We start from the raw sequence: 18,620 nt of genomic DNA on the forward strand, positions 1-18,620 counted from the left end.
GATCTATGTATATATATATATATAGATCTATATATATATATATATTATCGATCTATATATATATATATTCTATATCTATATATATATATATATATATATTCATCTTCGATAAAAGGATAGGTTTTGTTACGTCAACTCCGATGATATTTTCTTTTTCTCTCCGCAGTGTGGTGAGGTGAGGTTAGGAATGGGCTTACTCCTGAGCCTGCAGCCGGGGTGGGTGGGTTTCGGGTGGGGGGGGGGGGGGTGAAGCTAGTTGGGTGAGGGGTTGGGGCTTGTCTCTTTAAAGTAAAGATAAAGAAACAAATGAATGAAGAAAAGCATTATTTTTGGTGGACATAGAGGGCTGGCTTCAATCGCCTGGTGCGCTTGCCTTCTAACTACACCTGAATGTGAAGTTTGCTTTGGCTGCTGCGGATGTGGGTTCGGGGGCTTTTCTTTCTCATGCGGTCTCACACGCTACTCGTCGTTTTTAGGGCCAACAACTACTTAACTAGCGGCTAGATCTACCACGGCCTCTTAGGCTTGAAAGGATCACTAAATAATTGCCTGGAGGGAAGGAGGAAGGAAGGTAAGGAGGAAGGAAGGGGAGGGAGGGAGGGAGGAAGGAAGGGGAGGGAGGCGGGGAGGGAGGGAGGGGAGGGAGGAAGGGGAGGGAGGGAGGGAGGAAGGAAGGGGGGGAGGCGGGGATGGGGAAGGGGAGGACGGGAGGGAGGCTGGGAGGGAGGCTGGGAGGGAGGCGGGGAGGGAGGAAGGGGAGGGAGGCGGGGAGGGAGGAAGGGGAGGGAGGCGGGGAGGGAGGGGAGGGAGGCGGGGAGGGAGGGGAGGGAGGCGGGGAGGGAGGGGAGGGAGGCGGGGAGGGAGGCGGGGAGGAAGGGGAGGGAGGGGAGGGAGGCGGGGAGGGAGGGGATGGAGTCGGGGAGGAAGGGGAGGGAGGCGGGGAGGAAGGGAGGGAGGCGGGGAGGGAGGCGGGGAGGGAGGGGGAGGGAGGCGGGGAGAGGGAGGGGGAGGGAGGCGGGGAGGAAGGGAGGGAGGCGGGGAGGGGGAGGGCGCGGGGGGAGGCGGGGCGGGAGGGAGGGAGGGAGGGAGAGGAGGGGGGGGGAGAGAGGAAGGGGAGGGAGGGAGGAGAGGAAGGGAGGGAGGGAGAGGAGGGGGGAGGGAGGGCGGGGAGGGGGCGAGGGGGGGGAGGGCGGGAGGGAAGGGGAGGGAGGGAGAGAGGAAAGGGGGAGGGAGGGAGAGAGGAAGGGGAGGGAGGGAGAGAGGAAGGGGAGGGAGGGAGAGAGGAAGGGGAGGGAGGGAGGAAAGGGAGGGAGAGAGGAAGGGGAGGGAGGGAGAGAGGAAGGGGAGGGAGGGAGAGAGGAAGGGGAGGGAGGGAGAGAGGAAGGGGAGGGAGGGAGAGAGGAAGGGGAGGGAGGGAGAGAGGAAGGGGAGGGAGGGAGAGAGGAAGGGGAGGGAGGGAGAGAGGAAGGGGAGGGAGGGAGAGAGGAAGGGGAGGGAGGGAGGGGGGAGTGGGGAGGAAGGGGAGGGAGGAGCGAGGAAGAGGAGGGGAGGAGCGGGAAGGGGAGGGAGGGAGAGAGGAAGGGGAGGGAGGGGGAGGGAGGGGGGGGAGGGAGAAAGGGGGGAGGGAGGGAGAACGGACGGGGAGGGGGTGAAGGAAGGGGAGGGAGGGAGAAAGGAAGGGGAGGGAGGGAGAAAGGAAGGGGAGGGAGGGAGAAAGGAGAGTGGGAGGGAGGGAGAAAGGAGGGTGGGAGGGAGGGAGAAAGGAGGGTGGGAGGGAGGGAGAAAGGAGGGTGGGAGGGAGGGAGAAAGGAGGGTGGGAGGGAGGGAGAAAGGAGGGTGGGAGGGAGGGAGAAAGGAAGGGGAGGGAGGGAGAAAGGAAGGGGAGGGAGGGAGAAAGGAAGGGGAGGGAGGGAGAAAGGAAGGGGAGGGAGGGAGAAAGGAAGGGGAGGGAGGGGAAAGAGGGAGGGAGGGCGGAGAAAGGGGGGGAGGGGAGGGGAAAGAAGGGAGGGGAGGGAGGGGAAAGGAAGGGAGGGCGGGACAGGGGGGGAGGGGCGGGAGAAAGGAAGGGGAGGGAGGGAGAAAGGAGGGAGAGGGAGGGAGAGGAAGGACGAAGGAGGGAGAGGAAGGGGAGGGAGAAAGGAAGGGGGAGGGAGGGCGAAAGGAGGGAGGGAGGGGAGGGAGAAAGGAAGGGGAGGGAGGAGAACGAAGGGGAGGGAGGCGAAGGAGGGGAGGGAGGAGAAAGGGGGGAGATGGAGGAAGAAAGGAAGGGGAGGGCGGGAGAAAGGAAGGGGAGGGAGGGGGCGAACGGAAGGGGGAGGGAGGGGAGGAAAGGAAGGGGAGAGGGAGGGAGAAGGAAGGGGAGGGAGGGAGAAAGGAGGGCGAGGGAGGGCGGGACGGGGCGGGAGAACGGAAGGGGAGGGAGAAAGGAAGGGGGCGGAGGGAGGAGGGAGGAAGGGGAGGGAGGGAGAAGGGGAGGGAGGGAGGAAGGGAGGGAGGGCAGGGAAGGGGAGGGAGGGAGGAAGGGGAGGGAGGGCGGGAGGGAGGTAGGGGAGGAGGGAGCGGGGAGGAAGGGGAGGGGGGAGGTGAGGGAGGGAAGGGAGGGAGGAGGAGAGGGGAGGGAGGAAGGGGGAGGGAGGCGGGAGAGAAGGGGAGGGAGGGAGGGAGGAAGGGGAGGGAGGGAGGGGGGGAGGGGGGGAAGGAGGGAGGGAGGGGAGGGAAGGAGGGGAGGGAAGGAGGGGAGGGAGGGAAGGAGGGGAGGGAGGGAAGGAGGGGAGGGAGAAAGGAAGGGGAGGGAGAAAGGAAGGGGAGGGAGAAAGGAAGGGGAGGGAGAAAGGAAGGGGAGGGAGAAAGGAAGGGGAGGAAGTGATGGGAGGAAGGGATGGGAGGAAGGGATGGGAGGAAGGGATGGGAGGAAGGGATGGGAGGAAGGGATGGGAGGAAGGGATGGGAGGAAGGGATGGGAGGAAGGGATGGGAGGAAGGGATGGGAGGAAGGGATGGGAGGAAGGGATGGGAGGAAGGGATGGGAGGAAGCGATGGGAGGAAGCGATGGGAGGAAGGGATGGGAGGAAGCGATGGGAGGAAGGGATGGGAGGAAGGGATGGGAGGAAGCGATGGGAGGAAGGGATGGGAGGAAGCGATGGGAGGAAGGGATGGGAGGAAGCGATGGGAGGAAGGGATGGGAGGAAGCGATGGGAGGAAGGGATGGGAGGAAGCGATGGGAGGAAGGGATGGGAGGAAGCGATGGGAGGAAGCGATGGGAGGAAGGGATGGGAGGAAGCGATGGGAGGAAGCGATGGGAGTAAGCGATGGGAGGAAGGGATGGGAGGAAGGGATGGGAGGAAGGGATGGGAGGAAGGGATGGGAGGAAGCGATGGGAGGAAGCGATGGGAGGAAGGGATGGGAGGAAGCGATGGGAGGAAGCGATGGGAGGAAGCGATGGGAGTAAGCGATGGGAGGAAGGGATGGGAGGAAGCGATGGGAGGAAGCAATGGGAGGAAGGGGAGGGGAGGAAGCGATGGGAGGAAGGGGAGGGGAGGAAGGGGAGGGGAGGAAGGGGAGGGGAGGAAGGGGAGGGGAGGAAGGGGAGGGGAGGAAGGGGAGGGGAGAAAAGGTAAGGAGGAGCATTATAGAGGAAGGGTAAGGAGGAAGGGTAAGGAGGAAGGGTAAGGAGGATATGGAAGGGTAAGGAGGATATGGAAGGGTAAGGGGGATATGGAAGGGTAAGGGGGATATGGAAGGGTAAGGAGGAAATGGAAGGGTAAGGAGGACATGGAAGGGTAAGGAGGATATGGAAGGGTAAGGAGGATATGGAAGGGTAAGGAGGACATGGAAGGGTAAAGGAAGGGAGGGAGGGTAAAGGAAGGGAGGGAGGGGAAAGGAAGGGAGAGGAAAGGAAGGGTATGGGAGAGGAAAGGAAGGATATGGGTGGGAAATGTCGGGTGTTGGGCCTCAGGACCAGATCGTGGCGTGGATGGGGGTCCTCCCTAAGAGGAAAGAGGTGAATGGTGGGTGGGTGGGTGGGTGGGAGCCTCTGTGACGGTGCCGCTAGTGTGAGACTAACTAGTGAGGGACTAGTTAGTTGAACTAGTAAAGTTCTTACTGGCCTGGGCTGCAGTTCCCTTATTGGCATCTGGCGGCTGCTCAAGGGGTTTTTTAGTCGCACGCCTTTTGAGGAAACGGTCAGTGGAAGTAGTTGAAGACCCCCTCAAGGGTTCTTTGGTTAGGTTATGTCAGCTAATCATCATCTTTTTATGTCACGAGCAAAGCAAAAGGCAAGATTTTTTGTCCTGTGACGGTTGTGGATAGTCTATATTCTTCTGTCAATCGCAAATACACATACTGTAGGGGATTTTTGACTATTAGTAGTAGGAGTCACAGTCATTGCAGTAGATATTTTAACTATCGCTAGTAACCACATAAGCGCATTCTGTGTCTGCGTGGTACACTCTGGCCGACGGGTACCTTTGGGGTCTGGTAGTGATTGGCAACTACGGGGAATATAGATGACGTCATTCCGTAACGTCACAAATTTAGATACATTCTATGACGTCACAACTGTAGAGGTGTGTTGGTCTAAGGGAGCCCGCAGTAAGTCTACCCCATCTATATTTAGCCCAGGTTGGGCTGGAATTGGGCGAGTGTGCAACGCCGCCGAGGTAGGAGCTGGGGGGGGGGGTGTTACATTATCGGTCAAAATATGGATGGAGGAATATTCGGTCAAGGGAAGTATTGTGAAAGACAAGTCTTAGCATTCCTCTTGTATTCCTCTATTCAGGCTATATAAGCAACTCTTTATAGATTTCCTGCTTCATGGTGAAATGGACTCTTAAACAATTGTATTACTTAGATGGAAAAGTGTCCTCATGTTATATTTACATCACTGAGTCCACGAGGAACATTTGTCCTCCGTCTTCTAATCTCCTTTTTGTCTTTCATTTTGATCCTCCAGTGATTTTTCGCTTTTGAAGGAGTCGCACCAGCCACTGAGCGCACACTAAATCGCGCACCAGATTCACAAATTTGAGGGCGGGGTGGGGGTGGGGGGTGAGGAGAGGTGGGGGGTGAGGAGAGGTGGGGGTGAGGAGAGGTGGGGGTGAGGAGAGGTGGGGGGTGAGGAGAGGTGGGGGGTGAGGAGAGGTGGGGGGTGAGGAGAGGTGGGGGGTGAGGAGAGGTGGGGGGTGATGAGAGGTGGGGGTGAGGAGAGGTGGGGGTGAGGAGAGGTGGGGGTGAGGAGAGGTGGGGGGTGAGGAGAGGTGGGGGGTGAGGAGAGGTGGGGGGTGATGAGAGGTGGGGGTGAGGAGAGGTGGGGGTGAGGAGAGGTGGGGGCGGGGGTCCGCTTGTGTATGCAAAAAGTTACGTCACTGGATGAGGTAATATCACTGGGTCGGGGGTGGGGGTGGGGGAGGTCAGGACGTGGTATGATAGCGGATACCCTGCGTAGGGGGTGGGCACTGTACATTACTAACCAGCATCAAGAGACTTGTTCAGGCAGAGGGAATCAACTACAAAACTGAAAAAGAAATATTAATCAAATATTCTTGACTCTACGTATAGCAGGTGAGTGGGTGGAATAACGTTACCTTAACGTGAACTCAAAAATGAAGAGGATGACTAGTATTCATCTACGCATCACAAGGACTAAGAAAAAAATGTTCAAAAATGCCTTACGATCCAAAATAATCCAAACGAGTCAGGTTATCGCTAGTAAGGGAGAATTGTCTAATTAATTAGTATACGGTCATACTTTTGCAAGGTAGGATTGGTTTAATGTAGCGACCAAACTTTATTTTCATTCTACAATATTAATTTAAGGTGTGAATTGTATTGGAGAGTTAAAAAGAGGACAAGATGTGTTGGGGGGGGGGAGAGTGAGGTGGGGGTAGGGTTTGGGGGAGAGTTAGGGAGGGAGGGAGGGAGGGAGGGAGGGGGTTATAGTGTGTGCCAATCTCCTATTGGTCGAGCTTACAGCACTAGCCAACCAGGTCAACAAAATTCCTATTAACAGGATTACTTGTCATTAAACATACCAGACATTTAACAAGAATAAAAATATAGGGATGGATTTATAGATATATAAATATAAATATGTATATGGGGTAATCACACAAAGATATACAACTAGAAGATGCATTGGACATATACTAAATATATCAAATGGACGTGGCCAATCATCTAATAGTATCTGTAAAACTACTCAAAAATAATTAATTACATATATCATCAATCAATGCTTCCTAGAGTACAAGGGTTAGGTTAGTGGTACAGTGAGGAAGCGTGCGTGCGGGGAGGGGGGGGGGACCGCGCGTTTCCTGAGGTCAACCTTGAGACCAAATCCTAAGAAGCAGTTCTGTGAGAGGCTACCCCCATACAAAGTGGAGACAATGGATGGTGACTAGATATGCTCTCTCGTGCATAGACTGTATACATGTCCACAAGTGTGCGTAAACATTCATAGTTACACATCTCTCCTCTTCTCAACTTCTTTGGATTAACCCAAAACCTCAATTCGTCATCTTCCAAATCCTAATTTCCTCCTTTTCCCCACTCTAATTTTCCACCCCTTTCTGTCAGGTCCGCTTTTCCCCTCAATATTTTTGTTTACTAAATTCTGAAATCTGCCTTTCAGTGTCGGTCACTTTTTGTTGTACGTCTTTACCTTTCCCAATTTTTACTTAGTTTCTTTTCTTTCTTCAAGAATATTTGCTGGGCAAGCGGCTGAGAGCGTCATGACTTGGGCGAGGGGTCACGTCAGGTGGGGAGGCTGTTCGAGTCTGCCTGGCGGCAATCGAGTACGTGGAAAGGGCAGACTACATTGACGACCCTGCTTCAGAAAGTTCTCTAAGGGGGGGGGGGGAAGGAACATGATGACGTAGGTCAAAGTAAAACTGTTGTCTAATTCTCTTTGATACTTTCTCCAGGCCCCTCATCTGGTCACTTTTTTATCCTTACTCTGTATTTCTCTATCTTCTTTTATGTAGCTTGTGTTTTATATTGGTCTTCCTATTTTTCCTCGTTATGTCCCTTGTTGCTTTTCACCTTTCCAGATTTCTTGTCCTACGCACACCTCCCACAATTCTCAAACTATTTCACTATTTCCAATACGCGAGTTACTTCTTCACCTACATCTCTTAAGTTCTCTCATAATTCATTCCTCTATTTGTACTTTTACACAATATCCTTTCCTAACTTTCATATCTATTACCCACCTCTTGTTTCTAATCTCCTCTACCTATTAAAAACTATATTCGTTCTTGCACAAAAAATAATTACTAAAATGGAAGATAAAGCATCTAGATACATAAAATCAGTGAGAAAATAATTCAGTGTTTATAGGCACGTAACCTGTAAAAATACAATATAAAAAATCGGGTTAGACAAACCAAAGATAAAAAGAATACTAATACCAATAATGATAATAGTAATAATGGTAATAGAAATAGTAATAATATAGTAATATTAATAGTAATAATAATAATGGTAATAATAATGGTAATAAAATAATAACTAATAGTAATAATAGTAGGAATAATAATAATAGTTGTGATATCTATCAAAGAATTTTTTTTACATCAAGTTAAAATGTGTTAACTAGAACGACTGCGGGGAAAGAAAATATGAAAATAAAAAAAAGAAAAAAGAAAAAGAAAACCTTTCCCTAATGATGTCGACACCATTTATTTCGAGTTCTTTTAAGGGAGCCACTCAGTCAGTGGACGCCGTCGCCGGAAGGCCAATCAGCAGCAGCAGAGCCAACGATGCTCTCCGATTGGCCAACCTCTTAGTTGACCCGACTCACTACCCTGAATATAATCACAACATTGAGATACAGACACTAACATCATTCTTAATCCTACGTCCTTGACCTCGAGTCCCAGCTCGTCCTTCAAGTCTTACCTGGCATCGGCATGTGACGCAATGGTCATTAAGAGCTGCCCACTCGGCTCCCGCAGGGTACAGTGCCCCGAGGTAATGACAACCTTGAGGACCATCGTCCTGACTACTACTTGTGCTGCTGCTGCTGGTGCTGCTGCTGCTGCTCGAGGGTGAGGGCGAGGTGGAGCCTCCAGGGTGCTGGTGAAGAGCTAACGAAGTGTTGTAGGATGGGGGAGCAGCCGTGGTGGCTGATGGGGCAGCGCAAGGGTCGTCGGGGCAGCGGAGGCAGCAGTCGCCGGGGATGTGCTGCGGGTTCTCGCAGTGCGGGGGTGGGCACTCCAGCGGCCAACAGTCCACTTCGCCGTACTGAACAAACGTAAAGAGAACAGTGAGGCAACTCCACAGTTCAGAACACCAGCCTCCCCCCTCCCCTCTTAGGACTGCAGCAACACAAAACGTTAACACTTTCAAACCCAAAGTCCTCTTTCTGAGAACTTGTTCTGACTAACGACAGACGATCTTGTTCAGCTTAGAAGGGTATCCCTGGGCGTTAATGGGCTAAATATTCACTAGATCACTTTCATGTAACACGCCCACATGCATACATATCCGCATGCTTTGCATATGTACGCACGTACACAAATTCACACGATAATACAATATATCATATATTCCACAAGTGCTCGGGAACGGGGTTTCAAGCCCTTTACATAAACCAGGGACAGATACAGGCTAATAGACATGACCTTACGGTAATTGAGAAGTACATGCAATACTGACCAGACACTCGCAAGTCTGGCACTGGTAGATCCACCTCTGGCCACTTCGGAAGGAGACGTGAGCTTCTTGCTGGTGCGAGCAGGAGGCCCTCGGGTCACAGTGGGGACAGCAGGAGACGTTGACGCGAGGGTCGGAACAGTCGCACATAAAGCGGTCACAAGTAACGCGTCCCTCGTTGCAGACACACTGGGCACATGGAGAACCCTCCGGTGTCCACACATCCCCGTTGTCTTTTTCCTCGCCGTCTACGACGCAGGCTGCAGAAAGACCATCCCGTCAGGTTAAACATGTCTCCCATACCTTTCCCCACTTTCGCTGGTTACTATCGTCCCAGGTCCTGTTCCTCTTCCACTACTACCTGAGGCACGATATATAAACACAATAGTGCCTTATAATGCGCTCATTGACAATAGCCCTTTTTATGCACAACTGTTATTTCATTTTCATACAGAAACATGGAACATAAGAGAGGAGTGTGTACTAACGGTGCGCAGACGTGTGCGCGCGTGGCTCCCGTGTTTTGGGGGTATTATCGCGCGGGGAGAATGTCAAAGGAAGCGATATGTTCATAAGTGATTTGTGAATGGATAATCTATACATCGCTCACAGCTACAGAGACTAATTGAGCCAATGGTAGCTACAATAAGGAAAACAAATTTGAAATGAAGAATCGAAAATTGCCCTAGCCGGAGAAATGGACCTGAGCGTGTTTATAATTTGAACAAGAGGGCCAGTGTCTCGAGACCATAAACCAACCGACCCCTACCGCACCACGAGTTAACGGCAATGGATGACAATCCCCACGCCCCTCCTCCATCCTCCCCCGCCGGGGGTAATATGACAGCACCCAATCCCTCTCTCCTCAGTAACTAAAGAAAAAGATGTAGGAGTTTCAATATCAAATGACTTGAAGTCAAGTCAACATTGCTCAGAAGTTGTTAAAACAGCAAATAAATTGGTTGGCTTTATCGGAAGAGTCTTCGAAAATATATCAGAAAAAATATTGCTAAACCTTTATAATTCCTTGGTTCGTCCCAATGTCGAATACTGTGTACAATTTTGGTGCCCATACTACCAGAAAGATATTAATAAACTAGAAAGAGTGCAACGGGGAATGACCAAAATGATACCAAGGCTGAGAAATCTGTCGTATGAAGAAAGACTTAAAAGTCTAAATTTATTCTCACTTTCAAGAAGGAGAATGCGAGGATATTTAATCGAGGTTTCTGAAATGTTTAAAGGCTTTGACAACATCATTGTCGAAGATTGCTTCTTATTAGACTAATCAAATACAAGAAGACGTCACGATTTTAAAGTAATTGGTAAAAGATTTTCTTCGAATGAAAGTAAGCATTTCTTCTTTAACCGGGTTGTTAATGCATGGAATTCGTTAGATAGATAGATAAATAGATAGACTTTATTTGGCAATAAATCAATGTACATGAAGTGCAAATAATGACAAGAACACATAGTTCGAAATAATAAATGTAAATTGCCGAGGATAACACAAAAAGCATGAACGCTTATTTACCTTTCACTGTCGTTGAAAGTAACAAAATAACAACATTTAAGAATCGCCTAGGTAAATATTTAGACTCTAATCCGCAAATAAAATTTTATCCCTAGTAATAAAAGATCTGACACCCCGGCATTTAATTGTAATTTGATAGGATAGTGGTATCAGTAGTGTTAGTTTATTTTCTGTCGCCTAGTTACCCTGTTTTCTTAACTGTAGCTTAGTAAACACAAACAGCCTCGTTAGGGTCAGTAGGCCTGGTGTTGTTTGTTCTTTCTTTGTGTTCCTTTGTGAGTTTGAATGTGTTGAGATGAAATGCCTGAGAGGCATGGTAGAGGTTACTAGGTTGGATAGAGTGAGAAACGAGGTGAGGAAGAGAGCGTTGGTGGAAAGGGAGTTGGAAGATAGGGTTGATGAAAGAGTATTGGGGTTGTTTAGACACATGGAAAGAACGAGTGAAGAAAGATTAGTAAAAGATGTGTGGAAAGCAGCGGTGGGAGGAGTGAACATGAGGGGCCGACCAAGGATGAGATGCATGGACAAGGTAAAGGGGGCTTTGGGAAAGAGGTGAATCTGTTGAGGAAGGAAGGGAGAATACAGAAGATAGGGGTGAGTGGAGAATGGTTTTGTATGGATGATGCTGTGATGTATGGGAAGGAGTGGGTGAGAGTGTAAGTGTGAATGACATTTTGACGCATTCTGAACGGATTTCTCCCCGTCTTCTCTTTTTCTGCATGAGGGTACGGAGAGAGGGGGGGGGTCGCCGATTAAATGAATCGGCCTTGCTGTGGATGTGCTGCGTCTTGCTACATTTCTGATCCAGGGCAGTGGAGATGCAGGGATGACCTGTCGTCCAGGAGGAGCCAAAATAAGAGGGAGGGAGGGGAGTGAATATGAGTGGAGAATGTGGGGATGGAATGGGTGAGAGTGGATTTTATGCTTTTATTCTTTGTCTACTTCCCTTGTAAGGGGGAAAAGCCGTTGGTATATGCATGTATGATTTAGTGAAATAATTTACATTGTTGATATTTTTAGCATTTGTTTTTAACTTCCTAGAGTGAATCTATGAGCTCCTGAAGTAGTTTATAATGAAACCTGAAGCATTTCTCGAGGACAATACATATTTCCTCTCATTAAAACCCATAGTCTTAAGATACAGCCTTTCTATGACATTCTATATGGATTTTTTTTCGGCTATTATCAGAAAATCTCGACTTAAAATGTTTGGTTGAAAGAGATGTTAACAAGTACCTGAAGGGACCAGGTGGGTAGTAGGTAATAGAAGATCCCTTCTGGATACTCACCGAGAGAGCAGCTGGTCGTGTTGTCGCAGGTGCAGCTGAAGGAACCTTCTGTGTTGACGCAGGTGGCGGAGGCGTGGCAGGTTGCAGTCCCGGAATGACACTCGTCCACGTCTACCAGACAGATGAGGGAAAGTAAACCTTAGTTGTACAGTACTGGAGGCAGGTACCCGTAACGGGTATGGCTACGGTTACTGGGTATTGGATCATACCGGAAGAAGACAACAGGAAATAAATTTTGTACTGATACCGATTGTCAATCCTTATACCGTTTTTGTCATGACACTTATGGAACACTAGATACTGCCTTATTGGTAATGAAAACTAATTAAGTACTTCCCATTCTCATCTCTGTCATTCATATAGTGATTAAATCTTGGTAGGACCATTCTTTGTAACAAATTATATTGTTAACAATGCCAATGTCTATGACAATGGTACTGACAATAACTATAATAACTATCGTTAAGAGTTTCTAGATGTTTGCAAGTCCACAGCGGCTGGCAATGGCCCTTGGGCCTCCCCATAGATCTATTGGAAAGAAATGCTGATCTGTTGTTTACTGTGTTAGTGTGGGTCTGGTTCTATGTCACAGGTTGATAGGAAGAAAGTGGACACCGCTGTCACTGGTTGTCATCTCTATGTGAAAAAGCGAGGGTAGTAGGCAGTTGAAGGTGGTCTTAGGGATTGTCCTGAGACAGAGCCAGCCAGCTCTTTAGGACTACACCATTTGGCGGAAGTTAGGATGATGACGATTGTCGACTTCAGTCTCATTAAGTCACCACAAGCAGGCACCCATTAATGGTTCCCCGAAATATCAACAAGCCTTCCAGCCGAAACTATGTTAATGTGGGGGCTCTTCCCTCCACAATCCTTTCTTCTACATCTCCACAAGGAAAAACACTCGAAGAACTTCGAAGTGTCTACAGACACCACCGACTTACCTCTGCAGGCGACAGCTTGGCTCCCATGTGCCAGAAGCGACGTGTAGCCGGGCAGGCACTGGCACATGTACCATCCGGGCATGTTGACGCATCGGGAGGCACTGTGGCAGTGGTGGAGACCCAGGGCACACTCGTCCACGTCTAACTCGCACCAGCGGCCCGTGAATCCCCGGCGACATTCGCAGAGCCCAGGTGCGGCACACCAACCACCGTTCACGCACGTGTTGTTGCATATGGCTGTTGGCGTCGTCGCATCATTTAATGTCAGTGTAAATTAATCCAAGTCGGTTTAATGTCAGATTAGGTTAGGTTACTTAGGGTTAACCATAGTTAATCTGTCTATGGGGAACTGAGGCTTATAAATTAACTAGTAATACTAAATCTAGTAGGAACTCGTTCGGGAGAAAAAATATACTGTAACATGAATGAAGACCGTGGCTAGACTTACGTGTGCAGGTAAACCCGTCGCCGGAGTATCCTTCCTTGCACTTGCAGTGGTACGACCCTCGGGTGTTGGTGCAGGTGGCGTGCTCGTGACACAAGTGGGCACCCTCGCGGCACTCGTCCTGCTCGACGCAGGTCAGCTCGTCGTGACGCACGTAACCACTCTCGCACTCGCACACGTACGAGCCCGGGGTGTTGACACAGCGGGTGTGGGCCTGACAGTGATGCCCGTGGTGGCCTCCCAGTTCGCTACACTCGTCCAGGTCTGCGTCAGGAGAGGGAGAGCGGGTCACAGAGATTGAGGCAGGGTCTCCGCAGGTGGAAGGGCAACTTAAGACTACGATAAGAAAGGGAGCGAGTATTTTCTGTCGAGGAGGTCGGTCTGAAAGTATGAAGAGGTTGAGGGAAGGGAGTGGTGCAATAGAATATGTGAAAGAGGTTGCGTGCAAGGGAGGGGAGAGATTTCAGAGGGGAAAAAGGAAATGGTCAGAAGGGGGAGAGGTTGTTCCGGTGTGCGAGGTTTTCCTCCATTTCGATGGGGGTGTGAAGGGTATTCCGCAGGAGGAGAGTGGGTTCTGATGGAGGAAAAAAAAAAAAAATGTTCCGAGTGGGAGGAGACGCTCGGATATACATTTCGGGGAGTTCTGGGAAAAATTAAATTTTGAGGAGCTCTGAGGGAAAAGAAGAATTTGTGGGATTCTCTGAAAAAAAAATCTGGGGGGCTCTTGGGGAGGAAAAAATAGGGGCGAGTTTTGGAAAAAAAAAAGAGGAAAAATATAGGAAACTCTGGAGAAAAAGAAACTCGAGGGGGGGGGTGCTCTTGGGAAAAAGAAGAAATCCTGGGGAGCTCTGGGAAAGAAGATGAAATTCTAGTGCCCTTTGGAGGAAGAAGAGGAAATTCCGGAGAGCCTAAGGCAAAAGAGGAAATCCTGGGGCGTTCTTGGAAAAAAAGAGGGAAATCCGTGGAGAACTGGGGAGGATGGGGAAGAAGGAAAAACTCTAGAGAGCCCTGGGGAGGAAGAGAAATTCTGGAGAACTCAGGAAAGGAAGAGACAAAAATTTGGGGAGCTCTGGGAAGGAAGAAAAAACTCTGTGGAGCTCCGAAGGAGCAAGAGGAAATTCTGGGGGGCGCTCTGGAGGAAGAAGAGGAAATTCTAGAGGAATAAAAAGTTGTTTCCTTACCGGTACACGTCCGTCCATCCCCGGTGAATCCCTGGTTACAATGGCAGGTGTACGTGGCCTGGAGGTTGATGCAGGTGGCGTTGGCGTGACAGTCGTGCCCGTGAGCACAGTAGTCCACCCCGGGGCAGAACTTGCAGCACTGGTCCGGCACGGAGAACTGCTCCTCCTCTGGGCACGGAAGAGGAGGGCAGGCCAGGGCAGGGTCCACCCTCCGGCACTGCATCTTGCCGTCCCGACACTCGCAGTCCACACACTGGCGTGGGGACACGGTCTCCCCGTGGTCGTAGACGACGCCCTTGAGGGAGCATTGCTCTGTCGGGACGAGGGAGAGGAGCAGATCAGGTATATATATATATATACATATATATATACATATGTATATATATATATATATACATATATACATATATACATATACATACATATACATATATACATATATACATATACATATATATATACATATACATATATATATATATATATACATATATATATACATATGTATATATATATATATATACATATATACATATATACATATACATACATATATACATATATACATATACATATATATATACATATACATACATATACATATATATATACATATACATACATATACATATACATACCTATATATATACATATACATACATATACATACATATACATACATATATATACATATACATATACATACATATACATATACATACATATAAATATATATACATATATATAAACATACATATATATACATATACATATATATACATATATATACATATACATATATATACATATACATACATATACATATACATACATTATAATTATATATATATATATATATATATATATATACATACATATATATATATATATAAATATATATATACATATATTAGTATTATTAAAGTTTAATAAGACTCGTCGGATTAATTCTTACCCTAACAAGATAGAACATCCCTATAGCTACTGAAGAAGGGTCTTGAACCCGAAATAGCGATCTAGCTAATATGACTACATACAGCGAAGTCATAAATTTCCTTTCTAAGGAACACAAATCTATAATAAGGTATATGGAAAATGCCTTTAAGAAAATAGTTAATGCACAACTAGCCATCACTTTTAATGATATATGCATTAGAGAAAAACTCCTGCCCAAATACACTTATAATATACATCCATCTCCCTCTCCCTCACTCCCTCTCTCCGTCTCCCTCTTTCCTTTTTATTTTTCTTCCTGCACTTTGTCTCTCGTTATCATCTAAACCTCCATCTTCTCTTTCGCTCTTCCTCTTCCTTCAGTTCCTTTTCTCCTCCTCCTCCTCCTTCCCTCCTCGTCCACCCCACTTCCTCTTCCTCCTCCTCCTCCTCCTTCTTCTGGTCTTCAACTTCCTTCTCTTCCTTCTCCTCCTTCACTTCCTCCTTCCCTCCCTCCTCGTCCACCCCACTTCCTCCTCCCTCTCCAATCCCGCTCCCGCTACTTACTGAGACAGACGGGGCAGCACTCGCCCTCGGTGTAGACTGGGTTCTTGCAGGTGACGGCTGGGCACGGGATGGGTCGACACGTCACCTCTCCGTGCTGGAAGGGAGAGGCAGGCCAGGGGAGCGTTAGGGGGTCGCAATACAGTCCTCTTCTTCTTCTTATTCTCTTTCTTAACCTAACAACTTTAAACCAGTTCAAGCCAAGGTATACATGTCCTTGCACAAAGAATACAAAAACGTTACGTATACACAATCTCTACACAAACATTACGTACACACACATTTCATACACATACGTACAGTGTACATGCACATAAACATACAGATATACACACGCACACACAACACGGGCACACAACGCACGCACACACAATGCACGCACACACAACGCACGCGTGCACGCACGCACAACACATGCACACACCACACGAACATACAACGCACGCACACGCAACACACGCACACGCAAACGCACGCACACGCAACACACGCACACGCAATGCACGCACACACAACACACGCACACGAAACGCACGCACACACAACGCACGCACACGTAACGTACACACACGCAACACACGCACACGCAACACACGCGCACACAGCACACGCACACAAAACACACGTACACACAACACATGTACACACAACACATGTACACACAACACATGTACACACAACACACGTACACACAACACACGTACACACAACACACGTACACACAACTCACGTACACACAACACACAACACGTACACACACGTGTACACACAACACATGTACATACAACACGTGTACACAACACGTGTGGACAACACACGTGGACAACACACGTGGACAACACACGTGGACACAACATACAACGTACTTGCACACAAAACAAGTCCATACAAAATGAGCAACTTACTACCTGCGTGCCACTGGCCAAACCAAAGGCGGATCTTGGCTCATGGTCCCTGTAAGTCCTGATCCCCCGCCCCCATCCCTTCATCCCCTCCCCCTCCCGGAACTAAACCCTTTTCCAGACTCCTTCTTTATGGTTGGAAGGAGATCTTAAGACGTTTCCTCAGAGTTCCTACCGTCACCCCAACATCGGGAATGCACAAAAGGGGGGGTGGGCGGCTCTCACTTACCACGCAGGAGCAGATCTCGCAGCCGCTCTTCCAGGTGGCGCCGTCCTGGCGGATGGTCCCGTTGACCCTGCACGACCTCTGGCAGTCGCACTCCTCCACCGCCGCCAGCCGGGCCTCCGAAGCAGTCAGCTGAAGGCGCACAAGAGGGTGGCTCACGGGGTCAAGAGAACGGGTCCAAGGTTCGTGTCATCGTTGGGGGAAATTTGTTGGGGGTTTGCGTCAGCGAGAGTGGAAAACGGAAAAGAGGGCGGGCGGGCGGGCGGGTAAGAGTAGGTGGATGAACGAAGAATAATGTGGCGGGGGAATGGAGATTGAAAGCGAGATAAAACAAGCAAGAACGCAAGAGGAAGCGAAAAAGAATAGAAATGAGAAGGGAATAGAAACCAAGAATGAAAAATAGAAAATATAGAAAGTGGTAAAAAGTAATAATACATAGGGATAATACATTGGGAAAGTAATAATCAGAAAAGGAGTGAGAAAGTGAAAGTCAAGGTGAGACTGAGATAGAGATAGTGTTTGTTCGTATTTGTGTGTTTGTGTTGTTTTGTGTGTTTGTTTGTTTTACATATATATCCTCGTGCACGTGTTGGCATGCATACCATGTTTTTCACACATCTAAAGCAAGCAGGCGTAGCTTGCTATCTGGCCTGAGTACAACGGAGAAGCAGATGCACAAGCTTTGACCACGGTGAGGATCTAATGAATGGATTTTGTCTAGCTTGAAAAAAAATAAAAGAAAATAGGCAACATTGCTTTCTCCTTTCAATCATATTCCATCTTAACGTACCCGTTTCCTTCCTCATCATTTCACTGCCTTCCTTCTTTTCCACCTTACCTTTCTCTTCCTCCTTACCTTTCCCTTCCTCCTTACTTTTCCATTTCTTCTTCTACTCCTCCCATTTCTCCTCCTCCTCTTCAGCTTTAATCTATTCTTCCTCCTCCTCTCTTTTCTTCAGCATCTTATTCACTTCTTTTCATCTTCTTTATTTTCCTTACCTTACTCCTCCTCCTCTTCAGCTTTAATCTATTCTTCCTCCTTCTCTCTTTTCTTCAGCATCTTATTCACTTCTTTTCATCTTCTTTATCTTCCTTACCTTACTCCTCCTCCTCCTCCTCCTCCTCCTTGTAACTATTCAATGCCTTTTGCTAATTCTTTCTTCCATTTTCCTCCGTTCTCCTCTACTTCACCTCTTCCTCTGCCTACAAGAACTCTTCTCTCTCACCTAATTTCCGAGCCTCAGACTAACTCAACCCCGAGAGCCCAGTTGTGGTTTGTCCACCTACCCTGGCGGCGAGATCCGAGACGAGCGACTGGAGAGCGTTGACCTGGTCGGCCAGCTGCTGGAACTGGCCGCAGGTGGGGCACTCCGCTTCCGCCTGAGGGCACTGCTGCAGATGGCCTCCCGCGTGGCCGATGACTCGAACGTCTTGCAAAGCTCCCTGTGGAGGGCACAACGAAAAAGTTCACAATGGTGGTCCTCCTACTGTAGGGGGCCCAAGTCATTGCGCAGGTATTTTAGAGAAGATAGAGGAGCTCTACACTAACCACAAATGGGTCATGGGTGGGGTAACTTGGGGTGTAGCGTTATCATGATGGTTTGGTGGGACAAGTATCAGATATTTTTGGGGGGAACCAAGTCATCAAGATGATCGGATAAGGAGGAACCCCCACCTTGAAGAGGAAATGCTTGGCGTTCCTCTGGCCAAGGAAGAGCGCGACGGGCTGGTCACGGCTCTCTGGCGGCGCCGGGGGGCTGCCGGGCTCCAGAGGGTCAAGCGGGAGGTCGAGGGCTGCCAGCGCCGTGAAGTTGGTCATCGGGGGCGGCGCCAGGCGACGGTACACGCGCGCACAGTCCACCCACACCTCCACCTGCGAGCCGCTCACCATCACCGCAACCTGCAAAGACAACAGCAAAGGAGGGAGAATCAAAGAGGAGGCCGAGGTGAGGGA

The 18,620-nt window shown here is 49.1% G+C and overlaps 1 protein-coding gene across 3 annotated transcripts in view; it reads right to left on the reverse strand.

The window, feature by feature from the left end:
* The window catches only part of LOC143036769 (protein kinase C-binding protein NELL1-like), a 458,642-nt gene that overhangs the window by 20,341 nt on the left and 419,681 nt on the right, over positions 1-18,620 (reverse strand). For 2 of the 3 annotated variants that reach the window (XM_076204496.1, XM_076204487.1), the window contains exons 4-13: positions 18,342-18,566; positions 17,954-18,109; positions 16,670-16,798; positions 15,542-15,635; positions 14,042-14,353; positions 12,864-13,124; positions 12,416-12,652; positions 11,475-11,585; positions 8,655-8,911; positions 7,896-8,240 (exon numbers count right to left, since the gene is read on the reverse strand). In XM_076204496.1, coding sequence (XP_076060611.1) covers positions 7,896-8,240; positions 8,655-8,911; positions 11,475-11,585; positions 12,416-12,652; positions 12,864-13,124; positions 14,042-14,353; positions 15,542-15,635; positions 16,670-16,798; positions 17,954-18,109; positions 18,342-18,566 — 2,127 coding nt within the window. Of the gene's footprint in view, positions 1-5,669; positions 5,703-7,895; positions 8,241-8,654; positions 8,912-11,474; positions 11,586-12,415; positions 12,653-12,863; positions 13,125-14,041; positions 14,354-15,541; positions 15,636-16,669; positions 16,799-17,953; positions 18,110-18,341; positions 18,567-18,620 lie in introns of all 3 variants that reach the window. The other variant, XM_076204505.1, reaches the window with a different exon arrangement.

This window comes from Oratosquilla oratoria, chromosome 2 (genome assembly GCF_046742065.1).
Source record: "Oratosquilla oratoria isolate Oo_2021 chromosome 2, ASM4674206v1, whole genome shotgun sequence".
In the NCBI taxonomy this organism is placed as follows: domain Eukaryota; kingdom Metazoa; phylum Arthropoda; class Malacostraca; order Stomatopoda; family Squillidae; genus Oratosquilla; species Oratosquilla oratoria.